The sequence below is a fragment of the Pteropus medius genome, unplaced genomic scaffold, assembly GCF_902729225.1.
Source record: "Pteropus medius unplaced genomic scaffold, Ma_sr-lr_union100, whole genome shotgun sequence".
Lineage (NCBI taxonomy): Eukaryota > Metazoa > Chordata > Mammalia > Chiroptera > Pteropodidae > Pteropus > Pteropus medius.
The window spans coordinates 2,198,955-2,219,506 of NW_024356397.1; the positions used below are offsets into that span (position 1 = coordinate 2,198,955).

General features: G+C 50.4%; 1 protein-coding gene and 1 long non-coding RNA gene across 3 annotated transcripts; one reads left to right on the top strand and one right to left on the bottom strand.

The window, feature by feature from the left end:
- Window positions 1-143: 143 nt before the first annotated feature.
- KRT7 (keratin 7) lies at window positions 144-14,526 on the bottom strand. Of its 2 annotated transcripts, none has more exons than XM_039862237.1 (9): window positions 14,087-14,526; window positions 12,803-13,014; window positions 10,497-10,557; window positions 9,207-9,302; window positions 7,600-7,764; window positions 6,425-6,550; window positions 3,553-3,791; window positions 873-907; window positions 144-460 (listed from the first exon to the last, which is right to left on the bottom strand). In XM_039862237.1, the coding sequence occupies exons 1-9, from the start codon at window positions 14,399-14,401 to the stop codon at window positions 303-305; spliced, it is 1,407 nt and encodes a 468-aa protein (XP_039718171.1). In that variant the 5' UTR covers window positions 14,402-14,526; the 3' UTR covers window positions 144-302. The 2 variants fall into 2 exon arrangements, with proteins under 2 accessions (XP_039718171.1, XP_039718172.1); XM_039862238.1 differs by having other exon boundaries at window positions 3,553-3,773; window positions 14,087-14,523.
- On the top strand, window positions 5,258-8,254 carry LOC120602217 (uncharacterized). Its single transcript, XR_005652657.1, has 2 exons — window positions 5,258-6,322; window positions 6,849-8,254. It is a non-coding gene; the product is annotated as an uncharacterized LOC120602217 (long non-coding RNA).
- Window positions 14,527-20,552: the final 6,026 nt, after the last annotated feature.

Below are 20,552 nucleotides of genomic sequence, written 5' to 3' on the forward strand. Positions count from 1 at the left end.
CCCCCGTGTCAGCAATGTGCTTTCCCAGTCTCCTGCACAAGAGGCTTCCAGTTATCGGGGCAGACCCTGTCCTCTCTAGGGCCCCTCCTCCCCAGCCCGCTTCTCCACCCAGCAAAATGAAGCCAGGATACTAGGTGCCGGGCATGGGTTCATCCAGTCCTCAGAAAGAGGCTGTTTATTGAAAGCTATTCTGACATCATTTTCCAGACTGCTTTGGAGTCTTGGGACCAGGAATAGGACTAGGGTGAGAGTCCTCTTGTGACTATAGGGGGAGGGGGTATGGCTCTCCCCACACCCAGGGCTCAGTTGAGGGTACTCCTGCGAGTGGCAGACGTGGTCCTGATGGAATAGGCCTTGAGAGTCCCAGGCCCTCCGCTGCTTGAGAATTTCAGGGCATTGCTGCCCATGGTTCCCCCGAAGGTCAATCCACCGCCACCACCTCCAGTGGTGTTCACCACAGCTAGAAGAGAAGACTCCATCAGCATGAGGCCCACAACTGAAGGACCATCCCTTCACTACACCCCATGCTCCTGCCATAGCTGCCCTTCTTCCCTTCACCAACCACCTCCTTTCCCACCACCCACCAGGGGCCAGCCCAGAAGAAGCCTCAGACAGCATGTGTATGTGTGTAGGGTGGGGGGGGGGCGGTGGATACTCCACACATGTCCCTTGCCCCATCTTGCCCTCTCACAAGGGTTCCCTAGGATATTGAGTCTGGCTGGATGGGAGCTCCAGGGTACCTGCTGGAAGCTATTAAAGGGAAGGAAGCTCCCGGTCCCTAAAGAGCCAGGTCCTCAGGCCAATATACCACCATCTCATAGACCCTACCCAGTCTGGACAGCACAGGGGGTGGGCCAAAGCCAAGGACTTACAGATGTTCAGGGCTCCCACTCCATTTCCGTCCAACCTGGGGGCAAAGTAAAGACTTGTGAAAGCGGCTCTTTCCTCAGTGCTAGAAGAGGCACTCTCAGGAACCCCCACATCTAGTCCCCAAGCAGTATTGGTGTTCCTTCCTGTCCCCACACTTCCATCCTTCCTTCATCCTCGTTGAAAAATGAACAAGGAGGAGTGGGGGGCAGAGTTCACTTAGGCCCTCCTACCTACTGGCTATATGACCTTGGGAATGTCTCAGAGCTTCCATTTCTTCACCTATAAATAGGGTCTAACTCAGTACCAACCTCACAGAGTTGTTTGTGAAGGTTAAATGACATAATTTACCTAAAGCCCTGGGCACACAGGATTTGGTACATGGTAGCTGCTCTTATTGTTACGTAGGCAGCTGCCTCCCCTAACCAGATCATAAAAATCCTGAAAATCAGCTATAGCTTACTGATTTCCTGTTGCTCCAGCTCCAGTCTGGCATGTAGTAATTAATATGTGTTGAAAGAACTCGTGTATTGTAGACTGAGTGAAAGCAGCTCCAGCTGAGACTGAGGTGGGAACGGGGAGGAAAAGTGGGGTGGCTTCAAGCAGCCTGTGGGGCTGAAAACACATCTTGCACTGGATGTTAAAAATCCATCCAAGACAGCTGGGTGTGTTTGCTTCGTGACGTTCATCCCTACTGTCGCCAAGCCCTTGGCCCTGGGGATGAGTTTACTCTGCAGTGGGGAGGGTACACCTTACTTTTATGGAGGGAGTGAGGGAGCCCACCTGGCCTCAGCAGCCCCAAGTTTAGGAAGAGGGCAAAGCAAAGGCAAAGGTCAAGAAATGGGTCTGCTAGGAAGCTTCCAGGCCCCTTATTCAAATAGCTGGGAGGTGAAACCAGTCTGGAAAGAGAGGCGGGAAGGAGGAGGAAAGTTGGCACTTATCTTTGTGAGAACGAAGTGCTGGGAGTTGCCGGCAGTTTTGTTTTTGTTTTTTGTTTTTGTTGGGGGTGGTGGGTAGCCAGGTTGCAATCAGGCAGCAATTTCGTATAAGAATTTCTAGTACAAAGCCTAAAGAACTCAAAAGGAAGGGACTTGAATATCTCAGGCTCTAGTGATTTGTGCGATCTTTCTCTTCTCATCTTAAATAAATATTTGTTTTTATGCCTAATTTTATATTTGTAACTCTGTATTCTAGGAAAAAAAGATGCCCCAAATTGTATGAGTTTCTAAGAACATAAATCTTAGATGGGCCCCTGGGAAGGGCTGAGGGGTTAAGGGATAAAAACAAGGTGTCCATCTCCACATCCCCTAAGGGGTCGAGAGAGGACAGTCTCCTCTCAGAGAACCAGGATCTAAGCCCAGATGATAGCAACCTGGGAGGAATGTCACCATCCCTGAGCTTCGGCCCCCATATCTACCCACAGGAGAAAATGAATCAGGCTCCACTTTAAGCAGCCTGCAGCTCTGATTCTGTGAGGAAGAAAGGCCCAGGGTCTGCATTCCCAAGAAAGTGGGGCCCTTGCACCCACGGTGGAGGAGGGTGCAGAGAGAGGCATCTTGGCTGGGACAGTTGGGCTCAGGGGCTGCCCTGTGCCCCAGATCAACTGCTTTCTCTTCCCAGAGGCCTTTGTTGTTCAATTCATTCCCACAGAGGTAAGTGCCAACGTTCCTCCTCCCCACCTCTCCTTCCAGACTGACTTTGGCATTCAGGGACTCTGCTTCCAGTACTCTCTTATTCCCCACCTCCTTCTTCTCCACTCCATTCATCCCCATCTTCTCTCCCCAGCCTTCTGGAATAATGCTCAGAAAAGAAAAAGTTCTTCTTAAACTCAGCATTTTATGAATTCGAGTTACTAGTCTCTGAGTGTTTCCTTTGCAGACGTTTTGTCTCCTCACCCCCTGGGGAGAAGCATGCTCCCCGAGGGCAGAAACATGTTTTACATATTATCTATCTCTGTGTTAGGTTCCAACAAGCCAAGCCATGAGGAGTTCTACCTCCAGGCCTTTGCCCACGCTGTTCCTTCTCACCCTCATGAAATCCTAACCTCCCCCCAAGGCACAGGTCTAAAGCCTGTCTGTTGACTGAATGAATCGACCAATCCATCAAGGTGAGAATGAAGGCCAGATTTCATGGACATAGATTCCACGTCTTTCACGAAGAGTTCCCTACAAAACTAACCCATCCCAGCCTCCTCTCGGGCTTCAGGGGAGTATACAAATATCTCTGGGGACAGGGGAAAATTAACCTCCCACCACATTCAGTCAATACCACATGACTTAGCACTTTATATAGTAAGAAGCAGCCTGGTGTTATAGAAGATGCTTGAATGAGGAATCGGCAGAGACTGACTACTGACTGCACACTGGCCCTGTTCCCTCAACGAACCATAGTTTCTCCTCTGTATCAACAATACCTGACCTGCTTACCTGAATGTGTTCTAAGGATCAGATAAGAAGACCCTGCTAGTGGCCACCACACCCGTGAATGGGCTGTTCTCACTTCAACTTTCCCACTGTGCCTTATACTACAAGGTCTAGGTCATTTCATCAGGGGCAAAGAAGTAAGCATCAGCTGCACCCTCCTTGTCCCTCCCACCTCCAATGCCCTGAAGAAGAGGGTACATAGGAAATGCTTGTCGAGGAAGAAAGGTCACACCCCAGGCTCCACTGAGCCCTGTGACCTCACCGGCTCTCCTCGCCCTCCAGCAGCTTGCGGTAGGTGGCAATCTCAATGTCCAGGGCCAGCTTGATGTTCAACAGCTCCTGGTACTCTCGAAGCTGCCGGGCCATGTCCTGCTTGGCTCGCTGCAGGGCAGCCTCCAGCTCCTCCTGCTTGGCACGTGCATCCTTGAGTGCCAGCTCCCCATGCTCCTCAGCCTCAGCGATGGCAGACTCCAGCTTGGCACGCTGTGAGTAGTAGAGGAGCTGTGAGGTGGAGGCAGCACTCGACAGTAACTGCCTTCCTGCCTCCTCATCCTGCAGCGAGCACCTGGGCAATCTGCTTACTGGGCTTCATTGGCACCAGCCTATTTCCCCAATCACCAAAGGATCCCAAGGGTTAAAAACAGGGGTTCTCATACCCAATGCCTACGTTCCAATTCTGTCTTACTACTTATGAGATCTTGGAATGAATCAACCCTTCCAAGCCAAAGTCTCCTCTTTTCTATAATAGCAATAATCACAGTGTCTACCTCATAAGGACATTGTGAGAATTAAATGAGGTAACACACGAGTCCTTGGCACAGTGTCTAGCACACAGTAAGTGCTTAATAAATGCTATTATGGAGGAACTCCAAAGCCATGGGAGCCAGGTTGAGTCCCCAGATTTCAGGCAGCTGATAAGAACCAAAAATCGCCTTCAAAACAGGAACCATATGGGATATAACTCTAAAAGCAACAAATGAGCAGGACAAACAAACAGAGACTCATGGACATGGACTACAGACTAGTGGTTACCAGAGGGCTATAGAGTAAGTGGTTACTAGTGGGGTAGGGAGGAGGAGGGGTGGGTAGATGGGGTAAAGGGGATCAAATATACGGTAGCTAAAGGAAACTGGACTTTGGGTGGTAAACACACAATAGAATATATAGATGTCAAATGATAATGTACATCTGAAAATTATATAATTGTATTAACCAGTGTTATCCCAATAAACTTATAAAGAAGGGAAGGAAGGAAGGAAGGAAGGAAGGAAGGAAGGAAGGAAGGAAGGAAGGAAGGAAGGAAGGAAGGAAGGAGAGAGAGAAAGAAAGAGAGAAAGAGAAAGAGAGAAAGAGAAAGAGAGAAAGAGAGAAAGAGAGAAAGAAAGAGAGAGAGAAAGAAAGAAAGAAAGAAAGAGAGAGAGAAAAAGAAGAAAAAGAAGAAACAGGAACCACCGTGGAACCAGCTTGAAAACAGGAACTTGGAACAGAGAGTCACTGCTTGAAACCCCCAGACCTAATATGTATGATTAACTGTCCCTAGGTTTGGGAGGGGTGGTTATATGCACAATAGACCTGAGCAGTAGCTGCCACTTCCTGCCTGACATTAGTGCTCCCTCTGCTTGTGGCACCAGGGCCTATCTAGTCCCAGGCCTCATCTCGTCAGCTCAGAGGGCCCATTCCCTACCCCAGGGCTTTTCCTCCTTCCTTCTCACTGACCATTCCCTGCCCTCAGATCCTCTCACCTCAGCTCATGCACTCTGCCTTTCTTCCCAGCCCCGTCAAACCTTCCAGGAGGTCTTCTGATGCTCTCTGCCCCTCATCCACCTGTCAGTGCCTTCCCTGTCATGCTTCCCTTGGCCAAGGCCCATCCTACTGCCTCTGGGCCCCTTAATAGTGGCATACACTCCAACTCTGGGGCCCGGCTCTGCCCTGTTGTATGATAAGAGAACCAAATGTACCGGAAGCTGCAGGACTCCAGCAACTGCCATTCATTATTCTGTGCCTCCTCTACAGCCTGGAAGCTGGCTTGCTTCACCGGTGATTCATGGCCCTGCATCTGTGCCAGGAGGCAGCCTCCATCCTCCTATCAAGAGGCCAGCAGGGCTCCAAGGGGAGGACATTTCTAGGCAAATCACCCCCAGTCCCATGCTCCCAGCTCATCTGGAAGTCAGCTCTCTGAAGCTGCCACACAGTTCACCTTCCCTCCCTCCCCACTGCACACACCTGCTCAGGCTTAGCTGCCCCACCCACCCCATGCCTCAGCCAGGGCTTGAGAGACCCTTCCCTCATCAACTCCCTCCACACCAGCTTCACAACACATCTTCCTCTCAGTCTCTCATCTGAGACCTGTGCCCCAACCATGCTCCAGGTGCTGAGAAGGGAGGGGCAGTGAACCAGACAGATGGGATCCCTGCTGCTAAGGTATTTTTTATATTCCAGTGGAGGTAGGGGGCAATCGAAACTTAATTCATAAGACAAAACAATTTAGATAGTGATAGGTGCTTCAGAGAACTTCAGATAGACTGCAGAAAGAGTAGCTGGATGTTTGAGGAAGCCATCTCTGAGGTCTTTTATCCTAAACCCCAGGGATAGGAAAGGGGCAGTCATGTACAGAGCTGGGAGAACCACATTCCAGGCAGAAGGAACATTAAGTTCAAAATCCTTGAAGCATGAAGATGCTTGGCAAATTCAAGGTACAGGAAGTGGGCTAATATGGTCAGAGCACGGTGAGTGAGAGAGTGGTGGGGAGTGAGGTCAGGGTTGGGCGGGGCCTTAAGAGCCACAGTAAGGGTTTCTGCTGGCTGCTGTCCCCCCACCCCCACCCCCCGTTTCACAACTGTGAGCTCCCAGGTATAGTATCTTGCACTCAGAGCTGGGTTCAAGGAGAGTACTCAGTACCAATGTGGTAACAAACGGTGGTTCTCTGGCCGGCCAGATTCCTTCCACAGGCTCTATGCCCAGCTAGGACGCGTCTCCTCCCTTTGGCCTGAGCCAGACCCAGCCAAGAACATTCTGTCCTGGAGATCTTACAAGTGAGCCTGAAAGACTTCAGCTGTACCAGCCTCGGCTCTGGGGAGACTGGGGGAGGGAATGGGGGACCAGAGGCAGGGCTCATACCACAAGTGCCCACACACCTGGTTCTTGATGTTGTCGATCTCAGCCTGCAGCCTCTGGATGGCCCGGTTCATCTCTGCAATCTCATTCCGGGTATTCCGGAGGTCGTCTCCATGCTTCCCAGCCTGGGCCTGGAGGGTCTCAAACTGGAGGGGCCATACAGAGAAGTATGGCAGGGGGTGGGCAATGATTATGGGTGATTCATCCCTCTTCCCACCCAAGGAAGGCCTACGGTTGTGGGAGACAAGCCCTCTTGGCTTATCTTCCCAAGAAGGGACAGTATGACTCCCAGCAACCCTCGCCCAATGCCAGGAGACCAGACATTAGGCAGTGGGGTGGGGCAGGGGCTCAGTGTTCTCCCAGCCAGGTCAGGGAGGACGAGGCTGTCTCCCAGGGCCTATTCCCATTGATTCCGAGCCTTTTCTCATTCCCATAATGCCCTAGTGCTGGAGAATCACTGGAAGTCTGAGACCCTCGCCTGAGAGCCCCTCCTCAACACCACTCATTTCACAGATGAGGAGAATGAGTCCCAGGGAATGAAGGCACTGCCCAAGGACCACAGAGCAAGTCTGAGCCCAGGTCTGTGTTCTTACCTGTGTACCATGGACGACTCCATATCTCTGCAGAGACGGCCCTCTGTGCTGCTTCAAACCCTGTCTCAGGCTCCCTCCCCCAGGACCCCCACCCATTCTCTCAGCAGATGCGCAGTCATCTGCCCTGCCTCCACGTGGTTCCTGGTCTGGAGCCCTAGGATCCAAGATCTAGTCCCTTTTCTTCCATCTACTAGCTGTGTGGAGGTAGGTAAATTATTTAACCTCTCTGTGCCTCAGTTTCCTCATCTGTAAAATGAGGATAACAATAATGCCTACCTAATAGGGCTGTTCTGTGCGTTAAATAAGACAATACAGGTTAACGTCTGAAACACTGCCTGGCACTATGAATACTTACCAAATTTTGGCTATTATAATTATTAACCCATGTCCACTTCCTCTGCCCTGCTCCCCCATCAGGGCAGGGCCCTGGCCTTCACATCCTCTTTTTTCCAGGACACTGGGGAGCACCACAGACTTAACCACTGGTGCCTGCCAGAACAATGGGACCCAGGCCCTAAAGGTTCGAGACAGGGAGAGCAGAAAGAAAAGCTGCCATCAAGAACCCTGCAGGAGGAGGAAATGCGTCCCTACGGGCCTCGCACCTTGGTCTGGTACCAGGCCTCGGCCTCGGCCCGGCTGCGGTTGGCCATCTCCTCGTACTGGGCCTTGACCTCGGCGATGATGCCATCCAGGTCCAGGGAGCGGCTGTTGTCCATGGACAGTACCACGGATGTGTCGGAGATCTGGTCCTGCAGCTCTGACAACTCCTATAGGGACCAAACAGAACATCAGGACTCAGGGTACGACCTGCCCTTGTTCTTACACCCAACCTGGGATTCCCCACATACACACCAGGGAAAGAGAAAGGGAGAAGAGGCCGGAGTAGGTGTGATTCATCGGGCAGCAAGGGGGCACAGACCAGCACCAGCTGAATGGTTCCACCTACCCTGGCTCCCTGAAGAGTCCATTAGCAATTTTTCAAATAAGAGTCTGATGGGATTACAGCAGATAAAGTGACAGAGTGTGGTGAGCTGTGATGACTCCTGCTATGAGATACTGCTGGAACATGAGCTCTACTGCGAAGGGGATCTCTAGCGGGTAGGTAAAATAAGTCATATTCTGCCCTATAATGAAACATTCTGCAGCCTTTAAAACTGATGATATGGTTGTATTTGCAAACAGGGAACTATACCCATGGTATACTGTTACATGGAAAAAGTATGGTTCTATTTTCATTAAAATATATTTCTGGCTGTATATATGTACAAGAACAGTTCAAAAAGGTAGATAACAAGATGGTAAGAACAGGTATAGGTGACCTGTTTTCAATCTTATGCTTTACTTAATTTCCTGGGAATTTTTGCAATGAGTGTGTATTTCTTTCATAATGAGAAAATTACATATATATTTATATGCACACACACATACATATATATACACATACATATATATGCATATATATAATGTGTGATAAACATATGAAGACCTACCCTGAGATTAGAAGCACTCAAAGCAAGCTTCAAGGATCCAGCCCCTGAAATTAACACATGTGCAAATTCACTCTGAGGGGCTAAAGGGAGGCTGGATGTTCAGGCAAAGACTAGCCTGAACTGAGAGCTGTACTTAACCTCTCACGTAATTATGTCCCAGACCAACCCTGCCAGATGACTAGCCACCCTATCTTCTGCCTAAAGCCCAAGGTACACAGTGATGGGAGTGGAGACGATTTTAAGTCCTGTGAGAGAAAAAGCTAGAAGCCCATGGCGAGCATGAGAGAGAAAGAATGAGATGGAAGGGAAGACAGATAGAGTGGCTGGTTGGTGGGCGGCCTCACACCCAGTCCTTCTGGGTGGAAACCCTCAGGCACTCCAGTCTCTCCTGCCTCAGGCCCCCTGCCCACCCCTCCCAGCCCACCTTTGAACACTGTCTTAGCCCTGGATTCCTTGATATCTTCCTGGCTCCTTTCAGTCCCTCCCGATCCTCCTTCCAGACAAATGGTCATTCCATGTCTCTGGAAGGCCAACACTGACTGACCCCACCCTGCTCTGCTGCCACCAGCTCCTCCATCATGGATTCCTGAGTCCAGAAAGAATAAAGAGCAGGATAAAGGTACCCCCCGACACATAACACATATCTAGACTGGCCCAGAGGCAGACGGTGAACCAGATGGCACCCTGGTTAGGACATGTAGGACATGACATGTCCTCACCATCTCATAGAAGGTCCTGAAGAAGTTGATCTCATCATTCAGGGCATTCACCTTGGCCTCCAACTCCACCTTGTTCATGTAGGCATTGTCCACATCCTAAGGGTGGTGGTGAGAAGAGACAGAAAGATACCATGTCCTCAGTACATGAACATTTAGCAGGGTAGGAGTATGCCAGTACTGTCCAGCCCACAGGGCTAACCACCACTGCCCTACCAAGAAACACATGGTTTTTCCAGGCTGCCTGACATGCCCATGACAGGAAGTTACCTCCACTGACCCCTCCCAGGCTGTGTGATGGACATCATCTCCATGTAACCCCAGGACTGGAGGTGCCTTTCTGGCACTGGTAACACAGAGCAGCCTGAAGCCCCAAACCTAGCACTTTACCAGTTCCTAAAGGCCTTGGTGGTTTGGACACACTCTTGGCTCTGCCACCTATTAGCTCTGTGAACAAATCACTTTGACTTTGTGAGCCTCAACTTCTCATCAGTCAAATAAGAGCATAAAATCATTCAGATTCCAGGATACTGCTCCCAGAGATGAAACATCTCAAGCTTAAATGTTTAATTTGCAGCACGGATGATTCCAATGCAGGGAGCCACAGATAACACCACATGGCCAGATTATGTCTAGGCCCCTTCTAGCCATGCCTTCCTGTGGTTAAACTTCAATGGGTAGAGCCCACTTTTACCTATCCCTGAATCTCCAAGGGCCCAGCACACTAGAGCAGGCTGCATTTATGTGGATGGGCCTGGAATACTCAGCTGCTCAGTGAGTATGTGTTGAATCAGAATCTTAAATCAAGGCCCTCTAAGATATTTCTAAGGCCTTCCAACCTTGGCTCACTTTTCCAGGAATGAGGAACTCACTCTGCTTCAAGACAGCCCATTCCATTCATTCAGCAAATATTTCAGGTCTGCCATGTGCCACCCTTGTCTGTAATGAAGTGTTCTGTGGTAAAGCACTTCCTTATTTGGGGCTGAAATCTCCCTTACTAACCTTTATCCTTTGATATTAATTCTAACCCCTCCAGGCCCAGAAAGAAGTCTAGTAACTCGCCAGACACACACACACACACACACACACACACACACACACACACACACGCTATGCTATAAGGGCTTGGCTTCTAGATCTCGTCTCCAAGCCCATCACTCCCTTTTTGTAGTCCCCAGACCAGACCTTGGTCACAAGTCCCTATTGGATGCTCAGGTGAGAGGGCCATGTGGTCCCCTGTCCCATGTATTCAGACAACAACCCTCCGCAATCCCTCCTACCTTTCCCTCTCACCTTTTTCAGCACCACAAACTCATTCTCAGCAGCCGTGCGCCGGTTAATTTCCTCTTCATACCTGCAGTGGAGGAAGACAGGGTGTTGGTGCAGCTTTGCCTTTATCCCTGCCTCAGATCCAGGTACAAAAATCTACCCTGCATCACCCTCACCCCCTCCACAATGGCACGCCTGAAAAACCAGGTGTCAGGTATAAAACCCGATGTCCCTGACATCTATACGGCTACTTCTCAGGCTTTCAATCTTGGCCTGGGATGGGGTGGGGGTGGGGGAGTTGAGGGATCAGGAACATAGATGAATTAAAGGACAAAGGTTGCATATACTGGGAATGAGAAAGCAAATAATAAAAGTTGTGTTTATGGACTTCGTGTCTGCACTGTTAGTCCTTCCCATGCAATAGCTCACAACAATCTTCTAACAACGATACGATGATTAGCAGGACAAGGGAACAAAGGCACGAAGAGGTAGAGTAACCTGTCCAGTCACTAAGCCGATAAGTGGCAAAGCCCAGACTTGAACCCTGGCACAGCCCTTAACTACTATCTAATCTCACCCACTGAGCAGGGAAGAGGGGGCCTGAAGGGGAGGAACCTTGTGGAATCAGGAAGAGGATGCATAAATTCCTGGAAGAACCAGGCCCCAACTAGATGGTCTAGCCCCATCTCCCTTCCATCCCTCTTTCTCCCAAGGAGCCAGCCCCACCCATAGGAAGATATCAGCAAAGCAGGGCACAAAGCAAAAGAGCACATGGGCCTAACCCAGTATTTATTTGGAAAATTTAATTAAAAGGTGTCAGCAAGAGGAACTCGCAGTGCCCGAGAGCTGCTGGGAAGCAACGGGAACAACATGGGGCAACTGGAGTGGGGAGAAGGATGCTCGGGCAGGCAGAGCCCCTCCAGGAGCCCAGACTCCCAAGGTCCCACTCCCTCAGGTCCTACAGAATAGTTACAGAAATCTCCTTGAGCAGCAGTCCCCACCTTTTCAGCACCAGGGACCGGTGCTCCTACGAGAATCTAATGCCTGATGATCTGAGGTGGAGCTGAGGTGGTGATGCTAGCTCTGGGGAGCCGCTGCAAAGACAGATGAAACTTTGCTCCCTTGGCTGCCGCTCACCTCCTGCTATGCGGCCCAGTTCCTAACAGGCCACAGACCAGTACCAGTCCACATCCTGGGGGTTGGGGACCCTGTCCTTGAAGCTGGCTGTCCACCCTTGCCACAGCACCGTGCCAGGAGGTCACTGGGCAGCTGCACCCAGAACCCTCCCTGGGCCCCTTCCAGCCCCTCCTTCAGTCCCAGCCCACAGCTCAGCTTGGCTCCACAGGAAAGGGGGGTATGTGTGCCTACATATGCATATGCACATGATATCAGTGGTTTGTGTGTTGCCCAAGGCCTTCCCTGCCCTGTACCTGTCTGGTTCCACCTGCTGTGTGATTTATACTGTTAACTATTGCCCTAGGGAAGTGGGGGATGGACACTCTCCACAGAGGCCTTTGTTTATTCTACCTCAGGTCAGAGCCAGTATCCCTACTCTGGCTTAGTCATGTACCTCCAGGCAGAGCACAGAACTCACTCACTATCCCCAATGCCCAGTCCTAGCCTCAAGCTTTGGTTTCTATTCAATGAGAAAAGAGAACTCAGTGGGCACCTAAAAGGCCTGTCCTCAAAATCCCAGCTTTCCTGGCCCCTGTACTCCTTGCCCCTCCTGGCAGCCTCCCTTCTGGTTCCTACCCTGCCCAGACCCGCCCCTCAAGTTTCTGCAACCTCTCCCTCAGCTCACAATGATCATTCTCTCTTTTTGCTTCTTTCTAGCCCAAACTGGTACCATGACTCCTCCTAGGAGTCAGGGGCCCAAAATTCAAGTCCCAGCTCTCCCAATGATCTGCTGTGTAATCTGGATCAAGTACCTGAAACTCTCTGGTCTCTAATTCCTCACTTGAAAAAAATGAAGCTGTTCTAGGATCGTGCAAGTTCTGAAGCACATCCATCATAGGACACCTTCTGCCCTACTCTCTTGGGATCGTGGCCAGACACCCAAAGGGAAAAGGGCAGGTCAAGGCTGGGACAAGGTATATTACTGGGAGTAATTCAGGAGAAAAGACCAGAATGACTTGGAAACAGCCCTCAGGAACACAGAGGAGCTAGGAGAGGCAGGGAGTGTTAGTCGAGACCCTCGCTTCAGAGGTTACTGTACTGAGCAGCGGCACCCTCTGACCCCTAACCCAGAGGGGACTTGCAGAGGGCCAACTGATCGGGGGTTAGGGTGGCCCAGGACATGGACCCCCACAGGTGGCACCGGGGGTCAGTACTTATTCTTGAAGTCTTCCAAAACATCCTGTGTGCTCCGCAGCTCCACCTCTAGGCGGCTGCCATCCAACTGCAGGGCTTCAAGCTGCTTGCGCAGGCCAGCAATATGGGCTTCAAAGATGCCCGGGAGGGAGCTGCTCTTGGCTGACTTCTGCTCCTGCAGCAGTGCCCACTTAGTCTCCAGCAGCTTGTTCTGCTGCTCCAGAAACCGCACCTAGAAGAGAAATGGAGGAGAAAACTTATGAGGGGCAGACCGTGTCTCCCACAGTGGGGTTGAGAGGGTCTTCAGCCATCCAGCAGAGCCCAAGCTCCCACTGGATGTTCACCCCAACCTGAGCCCTCAGTCCTTGGCCCTCTCCTTCTGGAAACCCACCCAGAGCAAGCCTCTTCCCCAGGATTCTGTCTTGGGTGTCTTACAGAGTGACCAAGGGGTCGAGTGTACCTGGTTCGTGGATGTGTTTTTGCAATTGTGCTTTAGGGTCTCCTCCCTCCTGTGCTTCCCATCACATTACAGGTGATCTTCTCCCCTTCCCTCTTTGAAGGGATTCCCCCTTCCTGTCTGTGTCCCAGGCCTGACTCAGCTCCCTCCTTTCAGGTTGGTATCTGTCTCTTCCTTAGTGTCCTCTCTTCCCTTTCACTTTCCTCCAGCAAGGCCTCAGGATAGGGTGCTACAATCCAGTCGATGTAAAGTGAGCCCTCGGGCCCAAAAGGCCCATAAAGACCCAGTATGACTGGAGGTGGGAAGCAAGCCTCAGAACCAGCAAGTCAGGGCTGCAGGACCTGAGGGGCTGCAGATAGTGAGAATAAGCAGCTCTGCTCTCAATCTCTCAACTCCCATCCCTTTGAGATCCAAACAGCCAGGAAAAGCTCCTTCCAAATGGCCCTCAGTGCCCCCTCCCTGCCCCCAGATGGGCTGTCTCCAAAGTCAGGTATAACCTCATTCACCTCCAACCACCAAAAGGAAGCTGGAGGACCAGGTAGGGTGGGGCGAGTGTGGCCGGAAGTCTCCCTCTCTCCCTCCAGCCCTTTGTTTCCAGCATCTGCTTCAGAGTAGACAGTGTGTGGGTAAGGGGGTCTCCTCAGCCCGGAAGGGCATGTAACCCCTCCCCCATCTCTGACTCCACAGAGTCCCCTCGCAGAGAAGGGGGCCCAAAAAGAGAGGAACTCCTGGCACTGGCCAGCGCACCAATCCTCCCAGCGCCTAGCCCACGTGCAGTCAGGGCTGAGTGGCTGCTGCGACCTGGAGCACGGCGTGGCATGCCTTGGGCAGGTTGCCGTGGGCTCACCTTGTCGATGAAAGAGGCGAACTTGTTGTTGAGGGTCTTGATCTGCTCGCGCTCCTCCTGGCGCACCTGCTGGATGGAGGGGTCGATGTCCACCTGCAGCGGGGCCAGCAGGCTCTGATTGATGGTGACCTGGTGGATGCCGGCGCCCACCGGGCCCCCGTACGCGGAGTGAATGGCCACGCGCGGCCGTGAGGCTCCCAGGCCGTAGAGGCTGCTGCCTCCGGTGCGCACGGAGCTCAGGCGCACCTGGGCACCGCGCCCCGGGAAGGCGGCGGAAGGCGAGCTGAAGACCTGGGAACTAAAGTGAGTGGACATGCCGGCTGCACTGTTGGACCTAGCGGCGAGCGAAAGAAAACCGAACTTGCTGACCTCCAGGGGACCCGGCGTCTTTTATCCGCTAGGCGCGGGCCGATCGGTTTACACAGGTAGGGGCGGAGCCGACTGCCCGCCACCTTTCTCTGATCTCTATTCCACCCCCAACCCCCGCCCCGGCCCCTCCCCGGGCCGCGCTTCCGCCCTCGGCACCGCCTACCCGACCCAGGCCCAGGCTTTCCGTCCAAGCCGGAACTGTCCGGAGTAGGAGGGAAGGCCGAAGTCCCCCAGAGCCCCTGATGCAGGCGGACGCAGAGGATTGGGAGACAGCGGTCTGAGCCGATCTTGTAAAAGTGGAAATTCTCCAGTTTCAGGGAGGTGATATCTCCAGGCGCCAGCCCCAGGAGAAGTGCAACATTTCAACTTAAAGATAATAAAACTGTCTACTAGGCCCTGTTTGATCTGAGAGTTCCCCGGATACATTTATCTTTGTACAAAACTTTAAGGGCTGACTTCTGCTTCTTGTAATCTGCTTATCCAAGGATGTAGTAGGAGGCTTTATAAGCTGCCTCCTCTGGAAGCTCGGGGCTGATCTCCTCTAACCCTGCGTGGTAGAGGGTCAGTCGCCGGCCGGCTAATAAAGGCTCATAATTAATCTCAATTGGCTCCGTGGGTCTCAGAATCATTCGCGCCACAACAGTCTGAACCGGGTTCAGTCAGGGAAGGCTTCTTGAAGGGGCCTTGGGGAATGAGTGAAGAATATCCAGATTCCTGAGGCCAGAGCAGAGCCATTAGCCGTAAAGTTTGGCGGAAAGGATGGATGAAAAAGTTCTAGTCCAGGAGTCAGACCCCATCCTCCCTCCCAGACTACTGAAAGCCAGAAAGGCATTCCCTAACTGCCTTCCTCCCCCCAAATGCATCTCCTCTTTGACAGATCAACTCAGTTCTTGAGTTATCTGACGCCAGGGTGAGCCTGGCATAGGTGGTTTCCCTGGCCACATGCCCCTATACCTCATTTCTATAGAGAAGCTAGGCTGATTGGGGCATGACCCCTCTTCTCACTCCCCTCCTCCCCACTCCAGTAGGTATGTGAGGCCCAGAGGCCCCTGAGAATGGTTGCCCTAGGCCTGAGCTTCCCCACCCTTGAATCACATTCCTGACCATGTATTTCATTTACCCCTGTAGAGAAAGGGGACACTTGTGTGTATTTGGAGCACTTCATGGACGTCTGTATACTTCTGTGGAGCTTCACTGCATGCACACCCTAGACATATGCCGTGTGCATGTCTGTGAACGTTCTTACACAAGTAGGAGTCTATGTTCAGGGGGAGAGGGTGTCTCTGGATACGCAAATGATCACTTTTGAGTGCACAGCTACGCGTGAGCTTGCATCTGTACTCAAACACTCCTCCCCATCCCCCACCCTTGCCATTTTTCTGTTTAAAGGTCCTCAGCAGTCTCAGACCCAGCCCAAGACAGGGATAAAAATTGAACTAAACAGGGAACTCTGAACAGTGAGACAGCTAAGCACCGGCCTCCCTTCCAAGTAGCCTCCAGTCACACATGCCACACCCTCTGCACCATTGTGGCCATTTTCCCCAGACCTAGCTTGTTCTCCAGGGGTAGCCCTGAGGAGCCTTTGGAAAAGATAGCTGACAAACTTGTTGTCACCTTTAGCCACCTCTAGCCCCACCAATGAGCTGACCAGGTGGTCACCTCAGACGAAGCTCTTTTCATGTCAGTGAGGCAAGAAGGACTTCTGTAAGCCAGCCCCTCCTCAGAGATCTCCCACGCCCCTTCCCTTTCCTCTACTCCTTGTTGATGAGGCTGCTCAGGCCAGAGGCCGAGGAATACCCCAAGGACCTAAAGTGCTATCTGCTGCAGGGTGTGTGTGCACATGTGTGCGTGTATGTGCGTGTGAGAGAGAGAGTGAAAGAGCACACATGCGAGAGAGCAGGAGGTGAGATTTAACTTTGAATTCTCAGTCGCAGCTTGAAGAGCATACAGATTTCCTGGCCCCATGATATTTGCAGTCAGGGGAATCCCACTTCTCTCCTACCCCCTACCCCCAGGCAGGCAAGAGACCCATTATTTAATTTCCACAAACTCACATGTGCATGCACACGTGTGTGCACGTGCACGCGCACACACGCACACACACACACTCCAACTTCCTTACCCTTCAGGGCTCATCCTCAATTCTTTTTTCTTACTACCTCCCACCCCAGCCTCCTACCCCTCCACCCCGCAACCCCACCAATATTTTGCTGCTGGCCTCTCCTGCCCCCTCTGACTGCAGCCGCCTATAGGATCTGCCCTCTGGAAGCCATGCCCTGCCCACACCAGGAAGTCCTCCCAGCCCTCCGCTTCTCCCCTAGAGCCTGACCTGAGAAATCTTTGGCAGGGCACTGCTGGTGACCTGCCTTGCAACCCTAAACAAGTTATTGCCTCTTCCTGGGCCATGGTTTCTTCACTAGAGATGAAATCCCCACGTTCCTAGGACAGAGGGAGCTGGAAGGACATTGCAAAGGGGAAAAGGTCTGTGGGCTTTTTAGAACCAGGCCTAAGCCTCCCCTTGAGCAATATTTCCTCATTCCAGGGCCTGCCCGGTATCCGCCCCTTGGCCTCTCCATCCTCTTCCGGAAGCATTCCTGGTGGCTCCAGCCCTTGCCAATCTCCTCCTGTCTCTGCATTCATAGGCGGGCACCATGAGCCCACTCAGTGCCAGGCTGCACACGTAAATACCCTCTGGAGGGCTTCGCAAGAAGCTGTCAACACAGAGAGACCAAGGATCAAACTCCTGTCCCGCTGGAGTGCACAGTCCAGTGGTTCATCTAAACTCAGGCTCCCACCCCAGCCCATGCTTCTGCTGGCCTCACAGAGACCACCTTAGGAGATTCTGGGCAGAATCTAGAGACTAGTTAATCCCACAAAGCCTTTGCCTGCCCCAAAGTCTTACTCTCATCTCTGTAGTGTTCTGTCTGTCCGTCCGTCCGTCCATCCATCTCTCTCTGTCTATCTGTCTCTCTCACACACACACACACACACCCAGCCCTGCCAGGCACATACTCACTTATTCTCCTCCCAGTCTCCACCTGGCTTTCCCCACATCCTCTGGACCCAACTATGAACAAACAAGCACCCCCAGGTCCTCAGCTCTGCTTGGCTTCACTAAACCTGCCCTGATGCTGTGGTCCCATAGCCCTTGCAGGTTGAACTGGCTGCTACTCTCCAGAGAGAAGGAGGAGACATTCTTTTTGGCTCCCTCCTGCGCTTTCAGAACCATTACTCATTGTCCATCCCCTTAAACATAGCCTCTGACTCCTAAAGAAAAAAAAAACTCATAATTTGTTTTTACTGTTTGTTTGAATCCAAATGCTTGTAATCATAACAAACGCCTATGGAAAACCATGAAGAAATAAAATGGAGTCACAGTGGTCAAGCTGCTAAATTATTAAAATCGGGTAGGCTGGGGCATGGAGAAATGATTCTATTCTTGCTTTAACTAGCCTGGGAACTTAAACTTTTGGACTTTAAGTTGTATGCCAGCACCTAGACATACCTAAATTCTATAGATAAACCTCTGAAGGACTTAAGAAAGAGTGTTTATGTGCTGGAGATGTATATATCTCTTATAGATAACCACTTGTCATGCTAAAGAAAGAATCTTTCATTATCCAGACAACCTGGCATCCATTATTCAATCCACAAAACATCTGGATGATTACCATCCTGAGCCAATCCATGGGCTAACAATGCAGGATTGACTTTTTTTCAAACGAGTGCTTTTTACTATAAAGAGTCTCAGACTTTTCTTTCTCTCTCAAAACACTCTGGGTATTGTCTAGTTATGTTTCTGATTTGCAAATCTTAAGACCTTTGACTAAATCTTTGTCATTGATTCTTAGGCGAAGCCTCCTGACTCCTTTGAGCTTGTTCAACAAGCCATTTAATATTTCGGCGTGGAATGTAATAATCTAGAGAAAGAGTCAAATGATGTGTCAGAAAATAATAAATGGAGCCAGAGCTGCCATGTCAGAGGAACTGCCTTACATGTCTTATGCCTCAAATCTTTGAAATGCTGAAACGGGGAAAATAACCTTTGGACTGGAACTAAAGCAATCTTGTTTGCAAAGACAACAAGAAAGCAAGTATTATGACTCCTTGACTGATGATCACCAGACTGAAAATTAAAAACATTGTTTGTAATTAGCATCACTATATTATATTATCTGCACCAATAGTAATGCCTTCCTTCTATTGATGTAATTGTTCCCCTTTCTTTTCTCATAAATACCCATTGCCTTTGTCTCCTAATCAGAACACTATCTGGGCTCCTGCCTGAATCGGTGTGTCCCAAATAGCTATTCTTATTGATCTCAAATAAATGTTTATTGTCTCTCATTTTGAAAGACCTTTTATTTTCAGGTTAGTAAACGAAAGGCGAGGAAGCAACATATACAACAGCCGACAGGCTACTTTTCTGAATAGATGAATCCGTAAGAAAGAGACAATTGCAACTGGAAAGTGAGCAACAGACATGAAGAATGCGAGCTATAGGTTATATAGTGCTTACTTTATATGTGCCTGTCACTTTGCATCTATTTACCCATGTAGTTCTCACAATAACTCTAAAGCATAGTGTGTGTTATTATTCCCATTTTAAGAGAGGAAACCAAGGCAAAATACATTTTAGTAAATGGCGCAAGATCACATGGCTGGCAGGTAAAAAAGTCAGGACTTGAATCTTGGCAGTTTGAGCCTCCAGATTACTTACAGAAAAGGAAAAGAAAGAAAAAAATTAAATAGCAAATAAAAAATGTTCAACCTCATTCAAAGAAATACAACAAGAATAGCAATGAAAAGCCATTTTCTCCTGTCAGATTGCCAAAGACTAAAAAGTTTGAGAACAGTGTTGGTGGGTGTGTGGGTAATGGAAAGTTTTGTCCTTTGTTCATGTGTCATCAATTGGTGCATCCTCTTTAATTTATCCAAATTAAAGACATTTGTCCTTACCTCGATAAACAAAACAAATACGCTTGTCTTTAACCAAGTCCTTCCACTGCCAGGAACTTATCCTACATATGTTCTGATCAAAAGTGTACACATATGTGTGCTATCTGCTGCCACTATTTTATATTAGTGAAAAACAGGAAACAACATAAATGCCCATCAATGGGAAGTGATTAAATGAATTGAGCTACATACATTCAGAAGAATGATATTTATTGAAAAGAATAAAATCCCATATATACTGATTGAGTTTTTACCTTTATACATTGATTGCGTAAATGTATTTTATGCAATTTAAAAATTCCTACAAGGTTCACGCCATCCAGCTATACCATGTGTAACCCCCTTCTCTGTGGCTGGTCCCTGCTGGCCCCGGAGTCACCTCCTGGCCACTCCCTCATACTCACCAGGGGCTCTGTCTGGCACCTGGTTCCTGGAGCCCCTCTTCACCCCAGCACCCTCATTCTCCAGGTAGGTAACCCACCCAGAATCTTAGCCTGATCATTCCTTAGCTCCTCAATTCTAGTGACTTTCACTTTCATCATTTTTCTCTTGTCTCTGCTCATGGCCACACTCTAGACCCTAAAGTGTGCCATCTCTGAAGTCTTAAGCTCTGATCTCACACCACAAGACCATTCGTCATCCTCCTACTCTTGGCAGACGTGTTCTTCAGCCACACCAGCATTCCCAGTCCTGAACCCAATTATTCCATTCTCTCCCTGCCCACCACCCTCCTTTCGACACATTAAACACTAAACTCTCTGCTCAAGCTCTAACCTGCAGAGCATCCATGAAGGAAAACATCTCCTGTAGATCTAGTGTCACCACCAACTCAGAGTCCCCAAGCTCAGCTGCATCCTCTTTGCTACTGGGCACTTCTCTCTGCCTTTGCTCAATAATCTCTCCCAGTCCTGGTTGCTACTGCAAAGCTTCTCTACTCTCTTCTTATCCCCCACCCTACACCCAGCACCCTCACTCTCAACAAAGTATCAGAGCATTCTTTTTCACTAAGAAAATCAAGGCCATTTGGTAAAAACTCCCACCCAAACTTAGCTCCCCACGTGCCCTTTCTCCCTCCCTCCAGGCTCTGGGGACAGGCTGTCTATCCACCTGTGCCCTGGACACCAGCCTTGCTCCCCTC